General features: G+C 36.6%; 1 protein-coding gene across 1 annotated transcript in view; it reads left to right on the top strand.

Moving 5' to 3' along the window:
* The window catches only part of LOC111139065 (A-kinase anchoring protein 6), a 364,313-nt gene that overhangs the window by 267,068 nt on the left and 72,520 nt on the right, over nt 1-24,725 (top strand). Inside the window, 2 exon segments of the mRNA XM_022491196.1 lie at nt 17,524-17,670; nt 20,733-20,957. Coding sequence (XP_022346904.1) covers nt 17,524-17,670; nt 20,733-20,957 — 372 coding nt within the window.

Here is a 24,725-nt window from a genome sequence, read left to right on the forward strand (position 1 = left end):
GGCTCAGGTCATGATCCCAGGTCCTGGGTTCGAGCCCCACATCGGGCTTTCTGCTCAGCAGGGAGCCTGCTTCCTCCTCTCTCTCTGCCTGCCTCTCTGCCTACTTGTGATTTCTCTCTGTCAAATAAATAAATAAAATCTTTAAAAAAAAAAAAAAAAAAAGAAAGCTGTGTGATAAAGTGCTGGAGAAGGAGGCTGGATTCTCCTTGGGCAATGACTCTTATCCTCTCAGATTCTGTTTTCTTCATCTATAAAGCGGAGGATGGACTGGGTGGCTTAGAGGTCCGTTCCAACTTCAATATTCCCTCACTGGTGAGAAATCAAAGATAATTCCAATTAGTAGTTGATTTGGCTAGGAACCATCTGGCAAAAACCAGAACTATAGGAACTCGATTTCAAAGGCTATGGAAACAAACTCATGGGTAAATATAATTTTGTGGCAAAGTACCATAAAAAGCGTATAGTTTCCAAATGCCACATTATTTTTAGTTCATTTCAGGTAGTAGTAGTAAATGCAAATTTTATGAGTCTTCTTAGACCCTTTCCTTTACTTTTTACTTTTATTCAGTAGTAGATAACTCTTCAGTTGGATTCTGAACAGTGTCTTGCTAAATCTGTCACGGAAATTTAGCTTTCTCTTTGACGTCTTATTTTCTACACATTTTAATTTTCCTACCTTTTTCTTTGGGCAGAATGATCAAATCCTCCTCAAATTTCTTTGCAGCATAGAACAGATATATTCACTTTTATTTCCATTGAAAATGGGTCATTTTATATGGTACAAACAACCTGTTCTTACCTTCTGCTTGAGTTGCGATATGCACATCACTGGTTTGTATTTGAATTGTCACATTGGATGTCATGGCAAATACTGCTAAAGGCATTTAACTGTCTATGAGGAAAGGACTAGAATTGTCCCTAGGGCATTTTGGTAAAGAACAGGCTCATGTTTGAATTCAGAGTTACCCTGGGAGACCTAGTGACAGGCAATCTCTCTAATTCCAAATTCCCTACTGGGGCTACTTCTCTGGAGAGCTATCTGGTTAAAGGCAGATTCATACTTGCTTGAGGAAAAATTGATTACAAGTTTTTTCCCACTTTGCAAACTACACTAATTAGTATCAAGCTCAACTAATAATTTATGAAATTTGCATTGCTTTCTGTTTGCCTAAGCACAAATATTTCCTACCATATGTATTTTCAAATATATATTCATATGTCTCATGTTCATGTCTAACACATATTAGGAATGAACGGTCTAATAATTTCACCTTTCCTTTAGAAGTCAGGAAAAGTGAGAAGAAATGAAGCTGTCTGGTATTAGGCAATAAACATCCATTTGGGTTACTATATGCTCTGAAAAACAAAATAAAAGGAAGGCTATCCTTTTCCTTTAGTAATTTATAACCCATTTGGAAAAGCAAAACCAAAAAACATGAAATAATAGCAAAGACAGCAAATATGTGTGGTAGCAAAAAAAAAAAAATAAATGCTGGTCTTCTTTGGATGTCTTCATAAGAAGAAATGATATTTGAACTGGACCTCGCTGAATTTAAATAAGTGGAATGAAGACACGAAGATAGATATGTTGCAGAGGAATACATCATAGGGTGGGGGGAACCCTCAGATCTAGGATTTAGTTTGATAAATGACTAGTACTTTATCCAAATCAGGAAGATACATTGGGGAGGAGGAGCGAATCAGCAGCACCTCCTAATAGCTTTCATCCATGTGTTCAGTGAAAGTCAGCAAAAGGCAAGATTGTTTTCCATTGAACATTGAGTCCTAGATTCAATGTTTTATGTAGTGAAGGGAAATTATATACATAAATATACAAACTAATGGCATAAGAGACGAGAAAAGTTAGGCCAAAGGTCATATTTTCTTAGCAGGCATGATTTGGATCAAGTTTGAACAAACACTTGTACCTAGTGCTTATTATGTAACAGGAGTTGTTCTAGGATCTTTGCATGTATTAGGGCATTCAATCCTCACAGTAACCTTGTGAAAGTGGTATTAATATTATCCCCCAATGAGCAACTAAGGCACAGGGAAGGGCAAAGCGAGTAAGCAATGCAAACGAAGCTTAAAAATAGGCAAACTGATTCCGGGCTTATATTTTATTTTCATTTATTTATTTATTTTTTCCAAACTCCTTGAATCTCATTGATTAACAAATTAAAATGTATGGCATGGGTCCTTTTCTGTCACCATGTTTATAGAACCTAGTGATCAAACGGTTATGTGTGTGTAGGTTTTGAGAAGTAGTGTTACTAGGTAATACCAGCATGTTCCCTCCTCCCTTCATTAAGTGGGGAGAGAAATAGTAACACTTTGTTGATATATTTTCTAAAAGACGAAGACTATGTATATATAGCTCATATATATGTATTATATATAAATATTGTTTACCTTTTCAGTGGCTCCTCTCCATCGTGATCTATTTTATTCTCTAATGTGGATAGTAGTTACAATACCTTATTTCTAAGATGGTTAATGAAAAGAAATGGGAATTACGAGTCATATGTATTAAAGTCGTATGTTACAAGTCATATTACAAGTCATATGTATTAAAATCTAAGACTTTGTTTTAAAACGGCACATCTTCCATAGAGATCTGAAATTTCACACAAACAAGATCTGTTTATTTCTTAAAACGTCTGTGGTGGGTAAGTGGTGAGGATATCCATTGTCCCTGATTTACAGATGGGATGACCACAAAAATATGAAATAACTTCCCTCAACAGAGCAAGCCACCAATAGAGCAAAAGCAGAAGGAATAGCCACAGAGAAAATGGTGCCCATTGAGGGGGCTCCCTGCTGATGTGCTTAAAGAAAATCCTCCAATCACAAGGTTTGTACCTATTTCGTCTTGAGAAGTTATCCAGTGTTATGGCTAAAAGCTGCACTGAATGGCCACATCCTGGTACTTCTGGGGTTTTTTGTTTCAGTCTCCACTTACTGAATTTTTGCGGCTCTTACACTAATTTTTAAGTTGTCAGTATCATCTTCTTTCATCCAATTATTTCAGGGGACCCATTCACTGAAAACCTTCTCTCTAGCTGTGATCTCCTTCCTCTTCTGCAACATTCTCTACTTTTAGGTAGTTTTTATGGTTTATTCTCTGTGGACTAGTTATTGTTTCCCCTATCTGGTGAAACTTTTGTAATTTCCCCTATTTCCTTATTACTTTCTCTCCATCCGTCTGTGTATTTCTTTCATTTTGTTCTTTAAATCTTTAAGCCTTCCTCTTTCTTACTTTTATAACTCTTGTGATTGGACACACACACACACACACACACACTGTGTTTCTCTTTGATGGAGCTATTCTAATAAATGTCTCTGAATGTTTATGGCAGACTCCCTTACATAGCTGGAAAAATGCTCAAAAGTTCTTATCATAACCACTGTTTGCTCTTTATAGTCTTAGTTTATGCTAATAGATTTTCACCTGTACCCTAGATCTTCTTTAAACTGTGAGCCATCATTCTTCTGAACAACAGGTGTGACTATCACTGAGAGCCTATCTGCCCTTTTAGCCTCAACTTTATGCTACTAAAAATTTGTGGAGGTTTGGAGGATGAATTTAGATCAAAATTAATCTGGCCATCGAAGCTCCAAGGGTGGGGTTCTCAAGTGCATTTTGACTACTCTGAAGTCCGTTTGAATGACATTCTTGGCCTTATTTATTTACCTTATACTCCTAAGGCCTACCAATTTTCTCAGAATTCTGGACGGATTTCTAAAGATGCTTTTTCAAGAATGACAGCATGACATAGCAAACTAAGCTGAAATTCCTCCTGAAAGTTCTGTTTCTGAGTTTTAGCGATGTCTTACTGACCTTGGGCAAGTCACTTAGCTTCTATGTATCAATTTCCAATCTGTAAGACAGAAGCGATATTACTGACTTTCCCCATGGGGTTGCCATAGGAGAACAAAAAAGAAAATAATCCATTGAAATGACAGTCAGACTTTCTGATGCTGGAACAATAAACAGTGCTTAAAGCCTGAAATCTCTAAAATTTATTTTCTGAAGCTCTCTTTCTAGTAAATATGGACATGTACCCTCCAAGAAACCAAAAAAAAAAAAAAAAGAGAGAGAAAGAAAGAGAAAGAGGCTAGAACAGAAAGGTTTTAAAATCCATAGTATATTGCTGTTGGAATTGGAAATTGGACCCACGTCTTGCATCTTGGTCAAATATTATTGCTCTGAGAACACACTAAATTCCTAAAAGGTGTCCTTAAATATTTAAAAGGTTTCTGTCACCTTCCTCTTTTCTTTGATACATTTCTATAGAAGCTTTTCTTGGGTTAACTATTCCAGGCCATGGGAAACAATTAACTTTATTCACCGTTTCTGTCTAAAAATTGAGAATAATATTTATGTGTTGGAGATTGTGATCAAATAGTTTTTCTCTGAACATACGAAGTTCAGAGATAAATGGAAGCAATCACATGCTACTCATTTCTGTGTACTAATATAGTATATCTGACATACATTTCAACTGCTGATACAGGCTTACTTGGTCTTTTGTTTGGAAGAAATTCAAATGAATAAATATTTTCCAACTTCCACAGCTAAACCATAATGCTAAGAGTTGCTATGGATAAAGGGTGAACAACACACAATCCCTGACCATACACCCCCATTGTAGGAACTTATAATCTAATTCTGAAACTACATTCATCCTTATCTGAAGTGAAGGTACCAGAGTACCCTCAAAAAGTGGCCTAAGGCATCAAATATTTTATAATTCAGGGATTTGGGTGGTCACCAAGAAAAACTCCATGGAATTTTGGTTCTATTAAGATTATGGATGAAAAAAAAAAAAGATTATGGATGTAAGAACCCTTTAAAAAGTCAGAAATACACTACAAAGGAAAAAGCCTTGATGTGAATATATAATGGTATCATGGCATTTCCATTGTGTTTTGGTAGTGGACAACTCTGGAAATGCTTTGATCGGCTCTGTCTTAAAACCTAAGACATGGTGAGTTCTGGATAATCATGGTGAGTTTCTCAGTGCTGGTGTCCATAGTCCCTGAAGAATGCCCACGTGCACTAAACTTGAAAAGCTAGCTTTTGATAATGACATTATGGGGGGAAGGGTAGTGCTTTCAGCCTTCATTTAGACCACTGATTCTTGTAGATTGCCCAAGTCACCATGTTCTGCAGCAATCTTTTTGATAATGGCTGCAGCGCTCTACCTCTCATTTTTCTTGTCATCCTCAAAGAGAAAGCAAGATACTCTCCTTGAAGAAACATTATCAACAACATTAACATGAGAAATATATAGTCTCTTTCTTATGAAATTAATTTGGCATTATTTTTGAGGTGCGCAACATCTTGGCAACTGCTTTGGTTTAAAACTCTGTGATTTGGGAAAAGCACGTTTCAGAATGTTTAATTCAGCGATACAAAAGGCACTAATGAAATATGCATGTATGAATTTTATATCATATTAGTTCCCTCTTTCTTGAAATCTGAATAAAAGCCAAACATCTGGATTACGTTTGAAAAGCCTGAATTTCCAATTTTCAGAGAGATTCAATCTATTTTGACATTGCACACTTAGCCTTAACATTTACAGTGTGCTATTAACATTACTTGCAATTGAAAAAAAAAAAGTCCAGATTTAAACAAACTTGGTGCCTCCTAATGCTAAAAATACATCTATATTTGAAATGGCTGCTGCTGCACAACTGTATATGTCCATGGTTTAGGCTTCATCAGCATTTCTATTATAAATACTTGCATTGAAGAAGCCTATAATTCAGCTATAGAGATACGGGGTAAGCTTTGATATATAAATTCTCCCATGGTTGTATATTAAAACAACAAACAGCAATTCATATAATGCTTAGTTTGAAAAAGTACTCATTGACTCAGTGTTTACTGAAGACCTCAAATATTCAAGGTACTCCATGACTGGCCAGAAATAGAATAGCCCTCATCCTTTGAGAGTTTATTCTTCAAATATAAGATAGATAATAAGATTTCTGTTTTTATACATATTTGGGCATATTTTGGCAACAAGGCTAAAGGCAAGTGTATATTTATGGTCATAATTTAAGGAAGTAAATAGGTATATCAATGCTTTATTTCATTTCATGATCAGAGTTTATCTAAGATACAGCTGATCAAGTTTTAAGGGGTAAAGTAAGAAGTTCCGTGTCTACACAAGCGATCAAGGAGAAGAGAAGAATGTGACACTGTCTTTGAAGTTTGCATAATAGTAAGCCTTCAGTGGACTTTAATGTACTACACTCAGATTTTTACGGGATTTCTTGTAGTATATTGTAGGTAAATCTCATTCGTCCTGTGACATGTGGAGAGCAGCTAAAGTCAGGAATTTCCTTTTTCTCATCTTATTTTGCTTTATTTAAAAAAAAATTCAACAGATTATAAAGTAGTGCACAATGAAACAAAAATAGATGTGTTTCAAGGCATTTGTTTAGGTCAGAGGATAGAAAGCAGAAGAAATAATACTTTTAAATTGGAAACTTTTTTAAAGGAGAAAACTGAGTTTCCATTACATTAATTGCTGCTCCTTGTGTCTTTTTCCATCCTAAATTACGTACTCTAACAGATATTACATAATTGCATAACTATTCTTACTATGTGCTGACATGACATTACGACAGCCCTGATATGGTGCATCATAATGAAACCGTAATTAGAACAGTCATGATGTATTATGGCAATGATCCACATCGTCACTGAAGTGCATTGGAATGCACAGAAAACCCATTGAGATGTGCAGATTTTCAACATAATATAGCACAACCATGAAGTTTCATAGCATGGAGGAGAAATTGCCATTATGCCCACACTGCTGGCAGCAAGGGTTATAACACATTTCTTCAATCTGTTGGAGAAAGTTCTGTATTGATGGAAGAAAATTTTTGAGAGTACCATTTGTGAAGTTTATATCTTTAAAACAAATCTACAGGAAAGACCTTGTTGAAATATGGACTTAACTGCATAAATTCTATTGAAGTTTCCCATAAAATGTTTACCAAAAAAAGGACCCAAAAGGTTTCATTTACTATCTCAAATTCAATGAAATGCTTTTCTATGGAAGTACAGATTGAAGATGATCTGAGGATTTTCATTTAACATTACCTTTTCTTCGGATTTTCTGTGTTCCATCTTGAGCTCTGATTGAATAGCTTATGTTTTATGTGGTTGTATCTCTGCTCCCTTGTTGTTCTCCTAGGTTTCTCTACATGTGAATCTTATATGTGAGTCTTGTTCTAGTAAGTGTTGCCTTCTCCTTACCTTGGTCTGTTTTGGTCTTGACATCCCTCCTATACACAGAATAATATCATCATGATGGTTGATTTGGCAATGTGAAGAAAGAGATCAACTTTCTAAAATAGAGAGGAACTTTAGACTTTATTTTCTAGGCCAGCCCTCATTCAGTGACTCATTATGTCATAAAATCTCCCTATCAAGTACACTTCTGGTCTCTACCTGCATACCCATGGTAAGTGGGAACTCCCCATCACCCAAGCTCCACTCCTACTTATTCTTCAGCCTTTGATCCCATGCCTGACCTCTGAGACCAGATGAAAGAAATTAATATTCTTCTATTGAAAGCCCTCTAATTTTCCAAGTCTACTAACTTGTCCTTCCCTCTCTTTTCTCATCTTCAACTCTTACTTACCCTTGGCTGAATATTTTCAGCTCCTTCAACAGCTTGCTCCTCAGAGAAGCATTGAATATTCTGCCTTCTTTGAGTGCTCTCCTTTGGACATTTTAGACATTGTCTAAGCCCTGCTTGGAAAATGAAACCCAACCAGAACCAGGACTTCAGGTTTGAGCTTAGTAAGTCACCATCAAACTGATCTGTTGCTTTTCTTATTTATTTATAACCTTATGTTTGTCTCAGTCCAGCCCCAGATCATACTTCCTTTTTTATATTTACCTTCCACTGTCTGTTGACTCATTGAATCTAAAGACAGTTGAAACCTCCTTACTTCTATTGTTTATGCAGTTTTTGTATTTTTATTTTTTATTGGTGGGAGGTTATTATCTCAGGCTTGACTTGTCTCATATCTCCCATTTAGATTTAATCTACTATGCTAGCATGTTGTGTTCCCTTTGGAGTACAGTATCATCATAAATAAACATTGTGAAGCAGTTGCCTATGAAGCGGATCCCACTCAGAGACACAGTTTGGCCTGTACAGTGTTAAAAAGTTTTAATTCAATGTGTAAAAATGAGATTTCACATGAAAATATGTATTTCTGTCTTCTCTTAAACATATATCCCTGTTCATACAGAAGCCATCTTGAAGCCATATTCTCAACATAGGAACAGTTGACAGAGCTGGGTAGTGGTTGCCCCTTTTGGATGGAACTTGTGTTTTCCTACCCTCCACAATCCACACTACTTCTTCCCTTTTCCCCTTCCCTGGGATCAGATGTTAGTAATCCTCATATTTTTGCATTGTTTTTATTTTAGTAGAGAAAATAGCTCTCTTTTTCCAAGACATTAGCAACAATTAGAGTATGAAAGAAGATGACTTATCTGTGCTCAACTCACCTTCTTTCCACCAGCTGCCAGGCCGTAGGGTACTGGATCTAGCTAGTACTGGGTCAGAAGAACTGATTGTTAAATACTAAGGAATTTTGTTGGCAGTAGCAACCTTTGGTAGTTTGGAATTTGCCATGGTGGGAGTATTTATACCATCAGCAAACCCTACAAATCAGGGCTTTTTTTTTCTTTTTCTTTTACCCCACAGAGAGCCAGTTTGCGAGTATACCACTATGTTGTGTGTATTTGAATTCCTGCTCTCTGAACTAAAATATTTATTATTCTTTATTGATCATTGAGATTAATATAATCTGGCATTCCAATCAACATGCCATAAACATATTTTACTTCTATGTATCATTAATAAAAATATCGAATAAGACTAGACCGAAAAAGAGCCCTGTGGTGTAACATACCCATGAAACCATCATCTTTACATAAGTTGTTCAACAGGTTCTCAGGAAAACGTGTACTTCTGTGCTACTAAATGATTGCATCCTTCTGCTCACTTTATGCTTATGAAAATCGAATATACCTGATCTAGGAATTCACATCCTTGCTGTAGGGATTTAAGTCATTAGATTTTGGGTGTCTGTTCTTAGCAATTTAATTATGTTTAAAATCTGGTTAGTAGTGTAGTAAATAACTGGTATTGCTACAAAATTGCATTGAGAAGGTAATAGGATTGAATTTCTACCCAAGTTGACAGTCAATTAAAATTTCCATATATCCAATGAGTTAGCCAGTTCTTGGCCGAGGAGCTAGAACAAATGCCTCCCTCCTAAGCTGATCACTTCAAAACAGGCAAAATTTATAATAAAGTCAAATCAAGACTCAATGCATCAACTAAAACATGAGCGTGGCTTATCAAATACAGATCAAAAGCAAGAGATGGACTAGAGAGCACCCGCAGTATTTCTTCCCTAAATTCCTCTATTTTTTTATTGTTACTGGAGGAAAAATAACACATTAAAACCTCCTTACTGAATTACTGTCCTAAACCAATAGATCCATGGGGCTTGTTCAGCTAAAAACCACAACAGACTTTGTAATGCAGTGATGTAATCTTGGCTTTGTGTCATTTATATTCAACCTAAAAAAAAAAAAAAAAAAAAAAAAACAATTTTCCTGAATAGACAGGCTGACAACAATATTGTTCGGTGTGGGTTTTTATTTGGATTCTTTCCAAATGGTTCACATGCCTTCACAGTAACACATCATGCTTGCTTACGTTTTTTGCCTGAATTCCAAAGTTTGCCCCTTTTACTAGCTTTCTATTTTTCTTTTAAGGTCTCAGTTATGTTTGTAAAACTAACCAGCTCCACCACAAAATTAGGATGTATCTTGCAGAGTGCATTCATTTTACTTTTTGCATATTTTTCCCGAGGTCATGTCAAGGTTAGTTTGAATTCCATCCTACATTAAGACTTCTTTCACAGCTATTTAGCTCGGCAGCCTACTCCCCGCTGGGGTCTGCCCCTTGGGCACGTCAAAGCTTCAGACCTGACAAATCACACACAGATGAAGCTGTACAGTTTTTTAAACAGTTTCATCAGTAACTTTTTTTTCTTTTTCACTATCCTCCTTCATATTGAGATTTTTTTCCCTCTGAGTTACCATTTAAGGAATTTTAAATTCTATTTGAAACACTTTGTTTTCCCTCAGAATTGCAAACCAGCAATATCATTTATTTTCTAGTAAATCATACTAATAGCCCTCCTAGTCACCAAGACTACAGACCGAAAGACCTGCTCACTGTTTCTGACTAGTATAACTGTAATTCCATTGTGAAAAATCTATTTGTAGCAGGAAGCTTAGTGTTAGAAAGGTGGCTACATCTACCGGAATCAGGAAAAAAAAAAAAAAAAAAGTCAACCTTAAAAATGCATGGAGTTTATGACATATTATGGGTTGAGCCTGAAAATGTTTCTCAAATGGTTCGTAATATGCTCTTATCAGTATTTTAGCAAATTGTGAAACTAATGGTGCAACTCCATTTCCTGTTTAATTGATGAAGTTAAAATGCTTGGTTGCTAATGAGTGTATTAGCAAACAATGTCCCCTCGACAGGCTTAAGTAGATCAGGATTTTTTTTAAAGCAGCTTACAGTCCTTATTTTTATATAACGAAAAAAATTGGCTGCCACAAAATTGCTAGATCAACTGAAGAAATGGTGTAATTATTGCCGTATAGTCATTTTGGCAATGTCAAACGGCCAGATTATAGTTTTCTAGTTCTCACACTAGAAAATAGTTATTTTCTTTTACAAACCATAGGCTTTTCCTACATTTTCACTCAGGACAAACAATACCTGAAGATCTTAACTGCAGACTACGCAGAAAACTTAGAAGTGAGAAGAAAAAATAATATTTGAATGATTCTCCTCTCTTTGGTCCTCTTTTACAGTTAGCTCAGTATGAAAGTACCCAGCGAAAGGGTCCATAAAGGTTGCCTGGTTGAAACTAATTAAAGACAGGTCTAAATAGAAAAAGAAAAGAAAAGGGGATCAAAGGAATTACATTAGGTGTCAGGATGTTGTTTGGGGACATTTTATTTAGGTTTTTGTAATTCTGTTCCAGGCAAAAGCTAAATTCTAAAAATGTCCATTTTTTGCCATAATCCCACATTTGCGTTATTTTTGCAATAAGATACGTGTCAACAGGCAAACATCTTGAAGAAATCATTTCGGCATTGGCGCATTAACACATTATGGTGAAAAGAGAGGCTTGTGCTTTTCACGCAGTGCATTTCAGTCTTCAATTAATGTGAAAGCACTACAATGCCTATGCAACTTCTCTTGCCTAGTGGTGCACCATTTATCATTGCAGTTTTACATTGACCTTGACACCCACTTCATTAGAATAAAGATTGTCTACCATTTAGGTTACATTGTTCCTCTGCACAGAGACCCCATGCAAATTTCTGTTCAGATAGAAGAGCTGCGAGGCTGTCAGAGGTCATCTGCATTAAATGATTGCTGCTATTTTCCAACTGCTTCTTTTCATTCTACTCAATTCAGGCTAGGAGGATCAATCAAGTCCTCTGCCTGAAACAGTGGGACTGCTGGGAATATAACTGTTTTGGGTAGTAGTGGATATGCCCTAAACAGTATTAAATATTTAATATAAACTCATTAAAGGCCATGCAAAGGCTTCAGAAAGATAGATTTATAGGGAAATCGGAGGGGCTAGAGAACCTTTTAAAAAATAAATAAAAGAATAATAATCAATTTTATAATTTTTGAGAGTAAGATTACAATAGTTCTAGGAACTTAGTTAGATCTTCTCTGTAGAGACTTCTTTCTGACCCTTGACATAGGTGGGGAAGGGACGAGACAGGCAGGCGCTGGGGGTTCTTATGCAGTATTTTACATGAAATCAGAATGAAAAGTTTTCAGTTCTTGGTGTTTTTATTTTTCTCCTATAACAATGAATTTTGCCCTGGGTATTTATTTTCAAAGGCTTAGGTATTTGTTATGTAAAAGAAATGGTTGGAGAAATAAGTTGCCAGGTTTCCTACTTAAGTTTTCTGAGTGATATAATTGGAATTAAATTATTAATGGGAGATACTTTAAAAAAGATTGTTTTATGATCTTCTATTAGGGAATTTGCAATTCATTTTAATATTTGTAGTTTGATTTATATTAAAGATAATGCAATCTATGTCCAATTAACAATACATGGCCAATGTAATGTGATTTCCAGATCATGCAAATGGAATAAGCTGGAAGAGGGGGTAAAACTCAATTCTTAACCTCAGATGTAATTTGCTGTGTGAGTTCTGGCAATTTTAAATGACATTGCACTTTTTAATTTTTCCAAAGGCTCAGCAGCAAATTTATCCCAATCAAGAAAGCCTATTATTAATTTACAAGGACAATTGTAGGAGTCTTTATAATTTCACTGTGCGATTATTCGCCATAAATTGCTAATGGCAAAATACAAAGAGTTTGCAAGAAATAACGACTATTATTTGTCTTGGGCTTGAGCCCTCTTCCATCTTGCACATCTTCCTGAAGTGGTGGTGATATTGGCTCCATGTAAATCTCACGCGTTGTGAGGGGCTGGACACTGGTGTTCTGGAAAAGGGGGCAGCGCCTGAGCTGCTTCAGGGACGGCGCTGGCCTTTAGCAGATTCCTGCACTCGGGGGCATGTACAGCTGAGCCGTGGACCCTGGACTTTCATGTAAAAAGACTCTTTGTTCGCCACTGAATGGCATTAGGCATGGACTTGCTGAGGGGCCACCATGAAGCCTCGCATGAGGAGGGCAAACACTAGCCAGAAAGCACAATACGGGAGTCACAGACAGACGCATCTCTGTAGTTTTGTGCAAAAATGCGCAATTTCACGTATAGTTTTACCAGTAGTTTGGCATTCTGGTGTATTCCTAGCATATACTTTCTGGTAAATAGGCTAAAATACAATTTTTCCCCCTTGCTGTATTTTCTCTATCTTTCTGTTGTGAGTTTTCGAGAAAAGGGGATTATGCTGGATACACAGGTGTTTGTGGTATTACTTTGCCCTGGGAAAGATACTCAAACTTGTTATTCTAATAACTAAATCATTCTCCTTGCCTTAACTCTTCCTAATAGAAAGTCACATAAAGCTCAAAAATATGGCTTAAGATGTAAATGCTCCAACCCTGAAGACACAGACTCGGACAGCCCTATTCTAATAATCAAGAAAATTCTTTGGTTTAATTCTTGTGTTTCTCGTAGCCCAAACTTCACTCTCTGCTCAGCAATGTCTGGTCTCTTTTCAGCATAACCAACAGAAGCACCATACAAAAGTCTTACAATGGATGTCTTAATCTCTCTGTGTGCTTTTAGAGCATTATTTTGAATTCCATCATGCTGCCTTTTTTCTTTCCTCTTCTGAAGTTTTATTACAACAGCAGAATTCCCAGGGAGCTTTGGGGGCAAGGTTCACATAATATAGCCCTGAAGTTTTGCTTAGGTGGAATCCATCCCCCCATCCTGGCCATCTTTTGATGATCTTTCTATTTCAAAAAGATTCACTGGGTAGAGTCTTATAGCATTGGCTGTATGTAGTTTATTTTCTATTTTTTTTATTTACCAGACAGTGAGCATCTACAACCCTTTCATGATGCTTTCTTTCTCTGACCTCACAGTGACAAGGCATCTTGTTCTTTAACATTGAGAGAGGCAGAAAAATGCTTGAGTTGCTCAATGTGTGCCTTCTATACCAGTTTCAAAATGGCTTATTCTTCTGGTTTCCATGGTGACAATTAACACTGTTTCAAGGCATTGTTCCAGTCTCCATTTGGGCAGAATTTTTGGTGTGATTTTTAACAAAAAAAAAAAAAAAAAAAAAAAAAAAGATTTTAGGAGGGAAAAGAACCCTTAGCATAACTGTCAAAAAAGTTATCTCAATCAAGTCTTTATGCATTTCTAATTATATTTACTTCAGAAATCCCTGTTTTTACAGGCTTTGTTTTATAATTCAATTTTAGCACTTGTGTTTTTATAAAAAGTAAGCAATGAATAAGGATTTCTAAAAACTTCTTTAATTTTCGACTGAAACAGCAAGCTAGTGTTTGTGGTTATTTTTAACTTTGTTTTTAAAGTTTTCTTATATACCTTCCATACACACAGGAGTGGCATTTAGGATAGGAGGGGCCTGCATCTTTAATTTAGATCATTCACGTATCTATTAGGAGGCTTCATTAGTCAAAATTGAATTGGCCAAGCAAATACACTCAATAATGTAAATATGCCCTTTCAATAGAGTATATTTTATTTTTGACTAGACAGAGAGGCCCACAGCAGGTGCTGTGGGGAAATTAAATATGGGATGCTTATTTACCTTAGCACTCAAGAAAAGCCATCTGACTTTAACTTTGTTAATCTCATTTTTGGCTATTGAAGAGTAGTCTCTATCATAATATCCCCAGACTCTAGGACACAATGGGGCAGCCTCTGCTCACTTACTGCTGTGGGTGAAATGAATATGAAGATTAAATTATCCTCTCACCACAGGAGAAAGTAGCCTACTTGGTAGGATGACTGAGAATTGATGGAGCTGGCAGTTGATTCTCCCCGTCTAAGGCTATGAAAAGATGTTGAAGAGAGAAGAGCGAAATGTCTTGAGCCTCAACAAAAACTACCCTCTGGCATCATTACATCCATATGCGACTTGAGGTCCTAGATCGTATCAGATTCAACCTTCGGAGTGTCTCAAAAATTAAAATCAATATTTTTGCCTTAAATTACATGACATTCAAGTAGCTCTTGTGCACATACCAACATACCTAACAATTAGCTGGATTCTCTTAGCTTTCATAGTTTGAAGGCATTGTCCATCAATCACATCTTTAATCAAGCTATTTATACAGTAGGTTACATGGTGACCCGACAGGGAGCATACATAAATACAAGGGTTTTTAGTGTAATAATCTTTTATAATAGCTGTTGCAGGGACTACTTACTTGTACCATGTTTCTCAGAGAAAGTTATTTTATTATGTCTAAAATTAAATTAATTGCTTTTTATATTTTTTATTATTACAAGATCATCATTTTTATGGGACAAATCTAAACTGTTCTCTGCCTTGACTGATCCGCTGTGTGGGAACTGTTAAAACTTGGGGTAAAGAGAGGGGATGGGCTTGTCATAAGTGACAGTGATAACTGGTTGAGGCTGCTCCCAGGTGGCACAGCCCAAGGACTCCTTCTGTCAGTGCACGTGGCATAAGCAAAAGATTTGAATAGCAATCTTCTGCCTGCCTGAAATGCTGGTTTCCCCAATATTATGTCAAAGAAGTCTTACCAGATTAATTATGTAAATCTTTGTCAGCAGCATCATCTTTAGATGGGAATCTGATTACAGAAAGCAGACTGCCCTCTCCTCAATCATCACTCTGATAAATAAAACACTATCCAGGTTTCTAGGATACTTGTTGAGTCTTTTGTCCAGAAAACTCCAGCGGCCAGTGTGGTTTTTAAATATTGGAGTGACAGGGTCCTGGTAATCGCCTGGCATTAGAAAATGCAATCAGAATCTCCCACGTATCACGGGTCAAATTCTGGAGGAGCTCTAAAACAATTCTTGATTTTTTTCATTATGCATATTCATGTAATTTTGGGCACTTTGACACCCTGATCAACATTCATTAATACTATGAAATGCTTTAAATCACCTCATTTGAAAGGTTTTGTTCTGTGATCCACAAATGACTAACATTTGGAGAAGTTTACATAATACAAATGATGTGCATGTTTAGTGTAAATGGAAGATTAAAATTGGAAAGTAAAAGTATGCAAACATATGCATGTAAATGCTGAGGGTCTATTACCCAAAACAAGGAGCTCACACCTTCTTTTCCTTTAAGCTGCTTCCAATTTTATTTTAGTTTGGGATCATACAGAATATCGTGTTTTCAGAGTGAATAACATGCCTGGGCCTGTTTTGAACTTGGCTAATTTGCTGCTTTGCCCAGACAAAAGCTTTTCTGATTAGATCTGATAATGTGCTCATCTTGGCTCAGTTAGAGCAATGGAGCTATACTACTAAGGGCCTCAGTGGCCCAATTTACGCACCTCAAAAAAAAAAAAGGGAGATTGCCATTATATTTTGGAAATGTGCTAAAAAGTTGTAAAATATGTGTAATATTTTAACCAGAATCTAGTTTTCTACTCACAGGTGATTTTCTGTGTAGTACATTTTAAAAAATATAGCCACAGTCATGTATAGCTATTCGTAATATAAGGCTTTCTAACTATGAAGTTATCCACAGAGTTATTTGAAGAGAAGCACTATAGTAAGTGCCATATTAAATGGCACTTAGATTATCTCTAGCAAAACAACTTTTAGTAGAGACTCACCTGGCAGTTTGTTAGAATACAATGTATATTGGGGGAGAAGTATTTGTAGTCAATTGTGATGTTTGGGGACATTTTATGGTCATCAATAAAGAAGCATAGATTTGTAACCTTTTCCAAAGCACTGGTTTGCTCTTTTTTCCCTCTATATGTGCCTCTTATCAAGCCCTTATCAAGCTTTTTTTAAAGATTTTTTTTTATTTATTTATTCATTTGACAGATAGAGATCACAAGTAGGTAGAGAGACAGGCAGAGAGAGGAGGAAGCAGGCTCCCCGCTGAGCAGAGAGCCCGATGCGGGGCTCAATCCCAGGACCCTGGGATCATGACCTGAGCCCAAGGCAGAGGCTTTAACCCACTGAGCCACCCAGGCGCCCCTTTAAAGATTTTTTTTTTTTTTTTTTTAAGGCCCACACAGTTTTTAAATAAAAGAAAAATTGGGGGGGTGGCAAGTGTTCACTGAGAATGCAGGATGAAGGTCACACAATCTTGGGGGATCTTTTTATTTGTACTACCCTATACTATCAGTCCTCTGTGGGGCAGAGATGAGAGATGGGTAGCACTCTGGAGCCAAATAGTGACTGAAATTAACTGTAATATTAAATCCCCCTGGACCAGGTATTTTCCTGTGTGGAATATTTTACATTAAAGATCAAGTGTCTATGTAAACTTTACTTTAAAATGACATAAATCAGTCAGTTAAGGTGGCTCAGTCAGTTAAGCATCTGACTCTTTTGGCTTGGTTCATGATGTCCTGGGTTGTGGGATCAAGCCCCAAGTCAGGCTTCTTGCTCAGCTGGGAGTCTGCTTGAAAGATTCTCCCCCTCTGCCCTTCCCCTCCTTGCTTTCTCTCTCAAAATAAAATGAAATAAATAAATCTTCAAAAAAAATAATAAAATGACATAAATCTTAGTCAACTAAATGGAATACCTTGAATGTTTATGTATGTGTGAATATATATATTTGAACTGTTTTCAGTGAAATTCCTCACCTTCTGAAGGTACTTAGGCTTAGCCTCCCCATACATTTTATTGGAAACAAAAACTTTTAACAGCCATGAGCATCAGTAACTCTGTGCTCAAAGATTTTCTAAGAACACTTGTCTCCCTAATGATATCTCTCCTTTTCTCTTCCCGTTTTAGCGATACAGTGTTGAAATGACCATCAGGGACCTGAAAAAGACGGAGCTACTTAGTAAGGTTGAAGCTCTGAAGAAAGGTGGCGTTTTACTACCAAATGATCTCCTTGAAAAAGTGGATTCAATTAATGAAAAATGGGAACTGCTTGGGGTATTTGCATTTTTATTACTGTTTGTAGGTTATGTGTACATTTTTTGTGTAGTGAAGTACTCTATCTGTCTGATTTCTAATTTGAAGCACAAATATCTCTCTCTTTCAATTCACTACCTACATTTCAAACAAGCTATTTATGCTATTATGAGGGAAAAACACTGCTTTTCCTCTTCTGTTGATTTTTTTTTTTTTTACTCTGAGCTTGTCTCCTCTCAGATTTTAATAATTTTGGTTCTTTAATGCATAAAAAGTAAGTAAAATATGCCATGTATTATGGGTATGCACCAAGTCAACTATAATACAGTATATCTGATATACACTGACTGTCATGCTTGAATGAATGTTAGTAGAATTTATTCTGAAGGTACATGTTAGAGACATCCACTGTTTAACTATTTACTGTACCCTTCAGATGAAAAGTGGAGTTGTCACTACAGCTTTCAAGTCACACTAAAGCCACCAAAACAAAGATGCAAATCTGACCCAAATCTGAATTGCAGAATGAAATCAGCCTCTGTTTTGTGCCTCAATTTCCAGCTCACTTTTAACAAAAGCCAAAAAAAAAAAAAGTTTCGTGTAATTCATTTCACGCAATGATGGGCTGGGTCTCAGCCAAAGACTGAGATGCAAGAATCTGGCAAAAAGGCAATATAGAGATTCTGTTAACCAGAGACCAGGATGGCACTGTGCAGGAGACAGTGCCGTCCCTTTGTTGGAAGACAGCTGAGAGAGAGAGGTTAAACCGTATTTTTTCATCAACTTCTCCCCTAAATTGCCTTCACTTCAAATCAAGGGTAAGCTAAATTTGTCAATTACTTAAATGATTAATTATAACAGCAAAGTATGGGTGGTGTCAGTTATGGAGCATAATTTTGCATGCCTTCTATCTATTGCCTGCCTTTTTTTAATTTTAAAGAAATAATACTCCAAAAATATTTTGAATAAAAAGCTCTCCGTGTACCTTGATGACTTGGAGGAATGCCAGTGTTCGGTTTATGCCATACTTAATCTAGGTGATTAAAAAGCTGCAAATTTAAATCCTTGCTTTCTCATCTAAATTCACGGCACTCTACCCTTGTGCAAAGTAACTTAGAACATTGAAAGTTTTTCCTCTGGCCTACTGTTAGTGTTACTTTTTAATAGTAATTAATGGCTTCTGCTTTATAATATGGTGATTTAAATTGGAGCCTACCGAATTCCACAGAATTCATTGATCTCTCCTGCAGGAGAAATGTGGTTAGCGTACAACATTTTTAAAGGGTTGTTTCACAAAACAGATGAGATCAGCAAGTTGATGTGCTTGATAGAAGGAGCAATAGTTTATGTTGTATTTTCACATACCTATTTCTAATTTGAGAAGTAACTGACAGTCATCTTTTTCTTTGAAAATTGTTTAATGTCGTGTATATTGCTTCCTCAACAAAAATTTTAAATCATCATAACATCCAAAAAAAGAGAGTATTTAGCTATCCTTCATGAGTCAGATACCTGAAAAAGGGTTGCCATTTTGACAAAAATACCATTTGAGGACAATATGCAGAGTTTTGTAATGATTCAGGGGGAGAGAAAGGTGGAGGGAAAATTCTAACAAAACCTATGCCACACTAACACCATCAGGCATCCTGCTTTAATTGGCATGATTACATTTTAATTGGCATGAAAAAAATTTAAAGACAAGGATTTTAACTTCTAACAATAGTAAAATAGAGGGATATGGTTTTTAATATTACTTTCATCTAAGGTGAACAGTGTGGAATGGAAATACATTAGAATGAAATGTCAGTGGTGCGTACAGTTTAATCTGTGAAATTTTGTCCCCTGTGCTGCATATTACTCTGTCTCAATTGCATATTAAACAACCCTATCAAGGCAGGCATTGGCATCTGCTGTGCTGACACAAATTGTGAATTAAATGAAATTGATGTCCTCTGTCGTATATTTATGAAGACGGACCATTCTCTGAAGTATTCTGTTTATGAAGAATTTATGATTGCAAACTGTTCCAGAACAAAAAAGTGGCAATAAATTCTTTTTTGTGACCCTACCCTCCAAGGGCATTGATTTCACCTCCTGCTGCTACTTTTGTCGCAGCATAAAAACAATAGCTAAATCTGGATTCCACTGAGGGTCTTCAAATTATCAATATTTGCACCATGAAAATACAAGGGTGTTGCCAAGAAAGGCTATTTTTCTGTTATGATCTCCTAAAGATACTATTTACAGAACACTACACAGCAAATGAATGTTTGTTGACTTAATTTTATTTGTGTTTTAAAGCTTATTTTTGTAGGTTTAATTCATCATTATAGATTAACTCCTACTGATTCTCCAGAGTGTTTTCCACCAAAAAAAGAAAAAAAAAAAATCCCTCTCAGCTGCACGTTCATGCCATAGTGGTTAATCTAAGAAGGCTTCTAAGTGGATTGGGACTTACTTTGACACGTATATTAGAAAGTCTAGCATCCAGAAATGCAAAGTGGGAAGAATTGTGGGATTGAACAATTTTCCAAGTCAGGTAAAATGCAACAACAGCACCAAGGATGCTACCCCTTCTGAACAGCCCTCAGTCATATAGTTGGGAAAAATTGTACTTTATGAAACAAAAAAAAAAGGGGGGGGATTTAATTCTCCATGCACAATCTACTCTTGGCCTCTTTAGTATATTGATTAAACTCAGATTTCTATCTCCTGAAAATGTTATGCAGAGAATATTTTACTGTAAACTCCTGTCATGAGAATTCAAATGAATTTTCATCAGTGACCATGATGAACTTTTCCTTCCTGTTAAAGGAAATTAGAAGTGAATGAGGTCTTCTTAAGCCTCTAGTGGTAGTCAGAACAACACACACTGCTCAAGAATTTGAAAATCCTAAATGGAACAATGAGCTCATCTGAACTGAATGTCCGTTGTGAGGTGGCAGGTGCAGCTGGACACCTTCCAGGTGGCTCTTGCTGCTAACCAAACTGTGGTACGTTTTTGGTACTGAAGCTAATATATGTTTTTGTTTTCTTGTTGGTGGTTTTTTGTTTTTGTTTTTGTTTTTCATCGGATGCGTTAGAAAACCCTCAGACAGAAGATCCAGGACACAATGGCAGGACACAGTGGGTCTGGTCCACGTGACCTGCTCTCTCCCGAAAGCGGAAACCTGGTAAGGCAGCTGGAGGTCAGGATCAAAGAACTGAAAGGGTGGCTAAGAGATACAGAGCTTTTCATCTTCAATTCCTGCCTGAGACAAGAAAAGGAAGGAACAATGAATGCTGAGAAACAACTGCAATACTTTAAGGTAATAAAAAAACAATCAAAGTTGATAAAAAGCTTTCTTTATGGTAGGGATGAAATATTTATCAAGTACATAAAGTATGATACCCATGTATCTATGTATCACTGTGCACTTAAATGTTTCCTTGGATTTATAGACACCCTCCACATTTCTTGTATGCCAACGTCTGTGTGCGTATAAAGATGAACATTAAGCCTATCAAACACACATTGTACAGGGGAGATCGCTGCTGCTTGTGTGTTTTGTGCAACGCCTGTGGAGGGAGGGTTTGATAAATTAAAAGCAGACCAGCAAACACTAAAGATTACTGAGGACTTTGAGAGGCAGACCTAAACGTTCCATAAATAATATGGCTAAAAATACTTCCATAAATTGATACGATAAAAGCACGTGATTTAATTGAAGACCATTAGTGCTAACAAAAGGAAACATAATTTTTACATAAGAGAGAATCAACTACATACAAAGGGAAGACATAAAGTAAGAGGTTCCTCCACGACAGGCACATTCCATCGTTGGAAAGCGCCAACCTCAGCCAAACAGTGTGTGTGCATTCACTGTGTGCCCACGAAGAAGAAGCATTTACCCCTTTGTCTCCATGGTTTATGCCGTATCTACTGAAAAGCAGTTTAGAATCCGAATATTTTCTTTTATTGCCTACGCTAGCCTGTACTACCCGAATCCTCCTGTAAATGCGGTGACTATTTGGGCTCTGGCTGTTGACAGTCCGAGGCTTTGGGGTTATAGGATATGAACTGGGTGGCAAGAAACCTTCTGGCATGAATGGTCTCAAAGAGGAGAAAGGAGAAAACCAAGAAAGAAAGAATTTCTTAGGACCAAGCAACTGTTTCTTTGCAAAGCCTTCCAGGACCAGATTTTATTCAGCCCCCCAGTCCCCAACCCCATGCCCTGCCATCCCCTCGCAGCCCTGCTATCTTCCAGCAATCAATCAGAGAATTCAGTCAAATGTGGTTCACCTTCCATCTGCCAGACAGGCAGGCTCACCTTGCTCACCTGCATAGCCCCGGAGGAGAAGCCCTCAAAACTAAGACCACAATACTTCCCAATAAACTGCCTGCATTACACACCTGCAGACTGTTTTGGTTGAAAACCTCCTCTTCTGCCATTCAATTGACAAGACCAAACTTGGAAATTAAATGAAAGCCTCTTCCAAGGCAAATGGGTTTTCCTAACTAAAATATTATATTGGGAAGATTTGTTCTTCATCTCTACTTGCCTTGCCCTGACCCCCCATTGCAGGGAGATGGAGTCTTCAGGTATTTGAACATTACATGCACCTTGTAAAGCATCCTGGTCATTACTAGGCTGGATTATGTGAAATATATTTTTCTCTATAGTATCTATATCATAGCTATAGTGAACCAGTTAATGGCCCCAGACAAATGTGTGACCTTGGTCAGATTTCTTGTATTATCCCTTGGTGTCTTAATTTCTTCATCTATAAAATTGGATAGTGATAGTATTTATCTCACACAGTTATGAGTTTACATACATAAATTATTATTTCTACTTTTCGTAATGGTACATTTAAGGGATAGGACTCTCTTAATATTATAAATCCCAAAATGCTACATAATAATTGGAAATAATAACGGGAAGTTTGTTACTACAATTATTTATATACCTGCCTACTACCGTATTTCATAGGTATTTAAAAACAACCCCCCTTCCACTTTTATTATTATTATAAATGGAAAAAGCAGTTCTGCATTAATTTTGCTGATGCTTCCAAAAGACATTAGCTTTATGCTTTAGCTTTGTATAGGGTCATCAACATGATTTTCAGCTATCCTGGAAGCAAATTTAAGAGTTTCAGAAACAGGGAAACAGGGAGAGACTGAGAGGAATCTCTAGCTTTCCAGATCATTAGATAGTTCCTAGATGTCCTAGTCATTTGGTAATACTTTCTAGCCACGATGGAAATATTCACTGCACCTAATTAATTATTTACCATGTGCATTTTAGTGCCCAAAAATAATCCTAGAATTTTCATTTCAAAAGTACCAGAGACTATCACATGCTTTTTGCTATTTTATTTCTTTTTTCAAAGAGTGTTTTTCTTAGAGAATTTTTATGTTTTCCATGTCACTATTTATGAACTAACTGCTTTTATACCTGACTCTTGTATATTTAGCTGTTTTTAAAATAATATAATAAATACAGAAATTTTCTACCCCTCCCCACAAAAGGTAGGACTTTGATGATAATGTTTACCTCCCCATATGGTTTCCCAGCCTTATTCTATCCCCTCCTCTCCTCACTTAAGATAATCATAAACCCAATATTCTTTGTGCCCTTGCTTTCCTTTGGTAGGAAAGAATATTTTTGATTTTAGTTGTTTTTAACTTTATTAAAAGGTAATCATGCTGTATGTTATCTTTTAAGACTTCCTTCTTCATTTAATATTATAATGCCAAGATTCATTCATGTCTTTGAGTATGGCTGTAATTCACTTATTTTGACACCTGTATGATATTCCATCATGAGTATATACATATATCTCATTTAAAGCTAATAGCAACCTATGAAGTTGGTATAAGGATCTTGATTTTGCAGTTGCAGGATATTCCTATGGAAACAGGCATGTGGAGGTTAAGTATTGTGTGTCCAAGGCCACATATGAGTGGTAGAATTAGGTTTTAAGTCAGACAGAATTAGGCTGACTCTAAAGCCTCTGAACTACTATGCAAAATTGATATTTATTGATATTTACTGAATGCCCTTCAATGCCAGATGACTCAAAGGGAAAAACAGGATGGAACTAAATGTCACTGTGTCTTTGTGGTTGGTTTATCAGCCACAGTCTTCAGCAGTTTGGCCAGAATAGAAAATAGATTTAGCTACTGAAGTTCTTGGGAGGTGAAAATATTTGTGTTTTTATTTTACATTTTTGTACTGTATCAGTGTAAACTTCTTTGGCATGTGTCACTTTTTAAATTGAAATGTTCAAACTTTTTTGAGATTATGGCACCCTGATAATTTTTCTGTATCCCTTGAAACTTTAGTCCCTTCTAAAGTTTGAGCTTGAGGAGTTTGATGAGATCAGCTAGGTGGACCCAGCATGATGGCACTTCTTTTTTGTTTTGTAAGAAAGCTTTACGCCTGTCTGTTGGAATAAATGTCTTTCCTTGCCAGATTTTTAAATATTTCTGAGCTGTTTACTCTTTAGTGCTTAGTGTATGATTAATCAAGTGTTCTGTATATTACCACATTCATTGGATGAATTAACCCAAATGTTTGCAATGTAATAATAATGTAACATAATGTTTATAACCTGCCAAAATCATAATTGATAATAAGCATATGCAGAATAAAAACTTCTTACTTACCACAAATCCAAAGACCAGATAACCTTTGCCTTCTAAGTGATAAAGCCTCTCAGATAAGAGGTGGGTTTTTTTTCAAGATTTTATTTATTTGACAGAGAGAAATCACAAGTAGGCAGAGAGGCAGAGAGAGAGAAGGAAGCAGGCTCCCTGCCAAGCAGAGAGCCTGATGCAGGACCCGATCCCAGGACCCTGAGATCATGACCTGAGCCGAAGGCAGAGGCTTAACCCCCTGAGCCACCGAGGCACCCTCAGATAGGAGTTATTAAAGAACCTTAAGTATGGAACTCTTTGGCACATTTCTCTTATTCTTGTGTGTTCCCAAATGTCTTCTACTGTCATTGGTCACACTGAAGACAGGCTCTATCCATAGGACTTAGCTTTATGATTCTCCATTCTCTGAAATCTCAGGCTTTTAACAGAA

The sequence above is a fragment of the Enhydra lutris genome, unplaced genomic scaffold (assembly GCF_002288905.1).
Source record: "Enhydra lutris kenyoni isolate GAN:26980312 unplaced genomic scaffold, ASM228890v2 scaffoldscaffold4, whole genome shotgun sequence".
Classification (NCBI taxonomy): domain Eukaryota; kingdom Metazoa; phylum Chordata; class Mammalia; order Carnivora; family Mustelidae; genus Enhydra; species Enhydra lutris.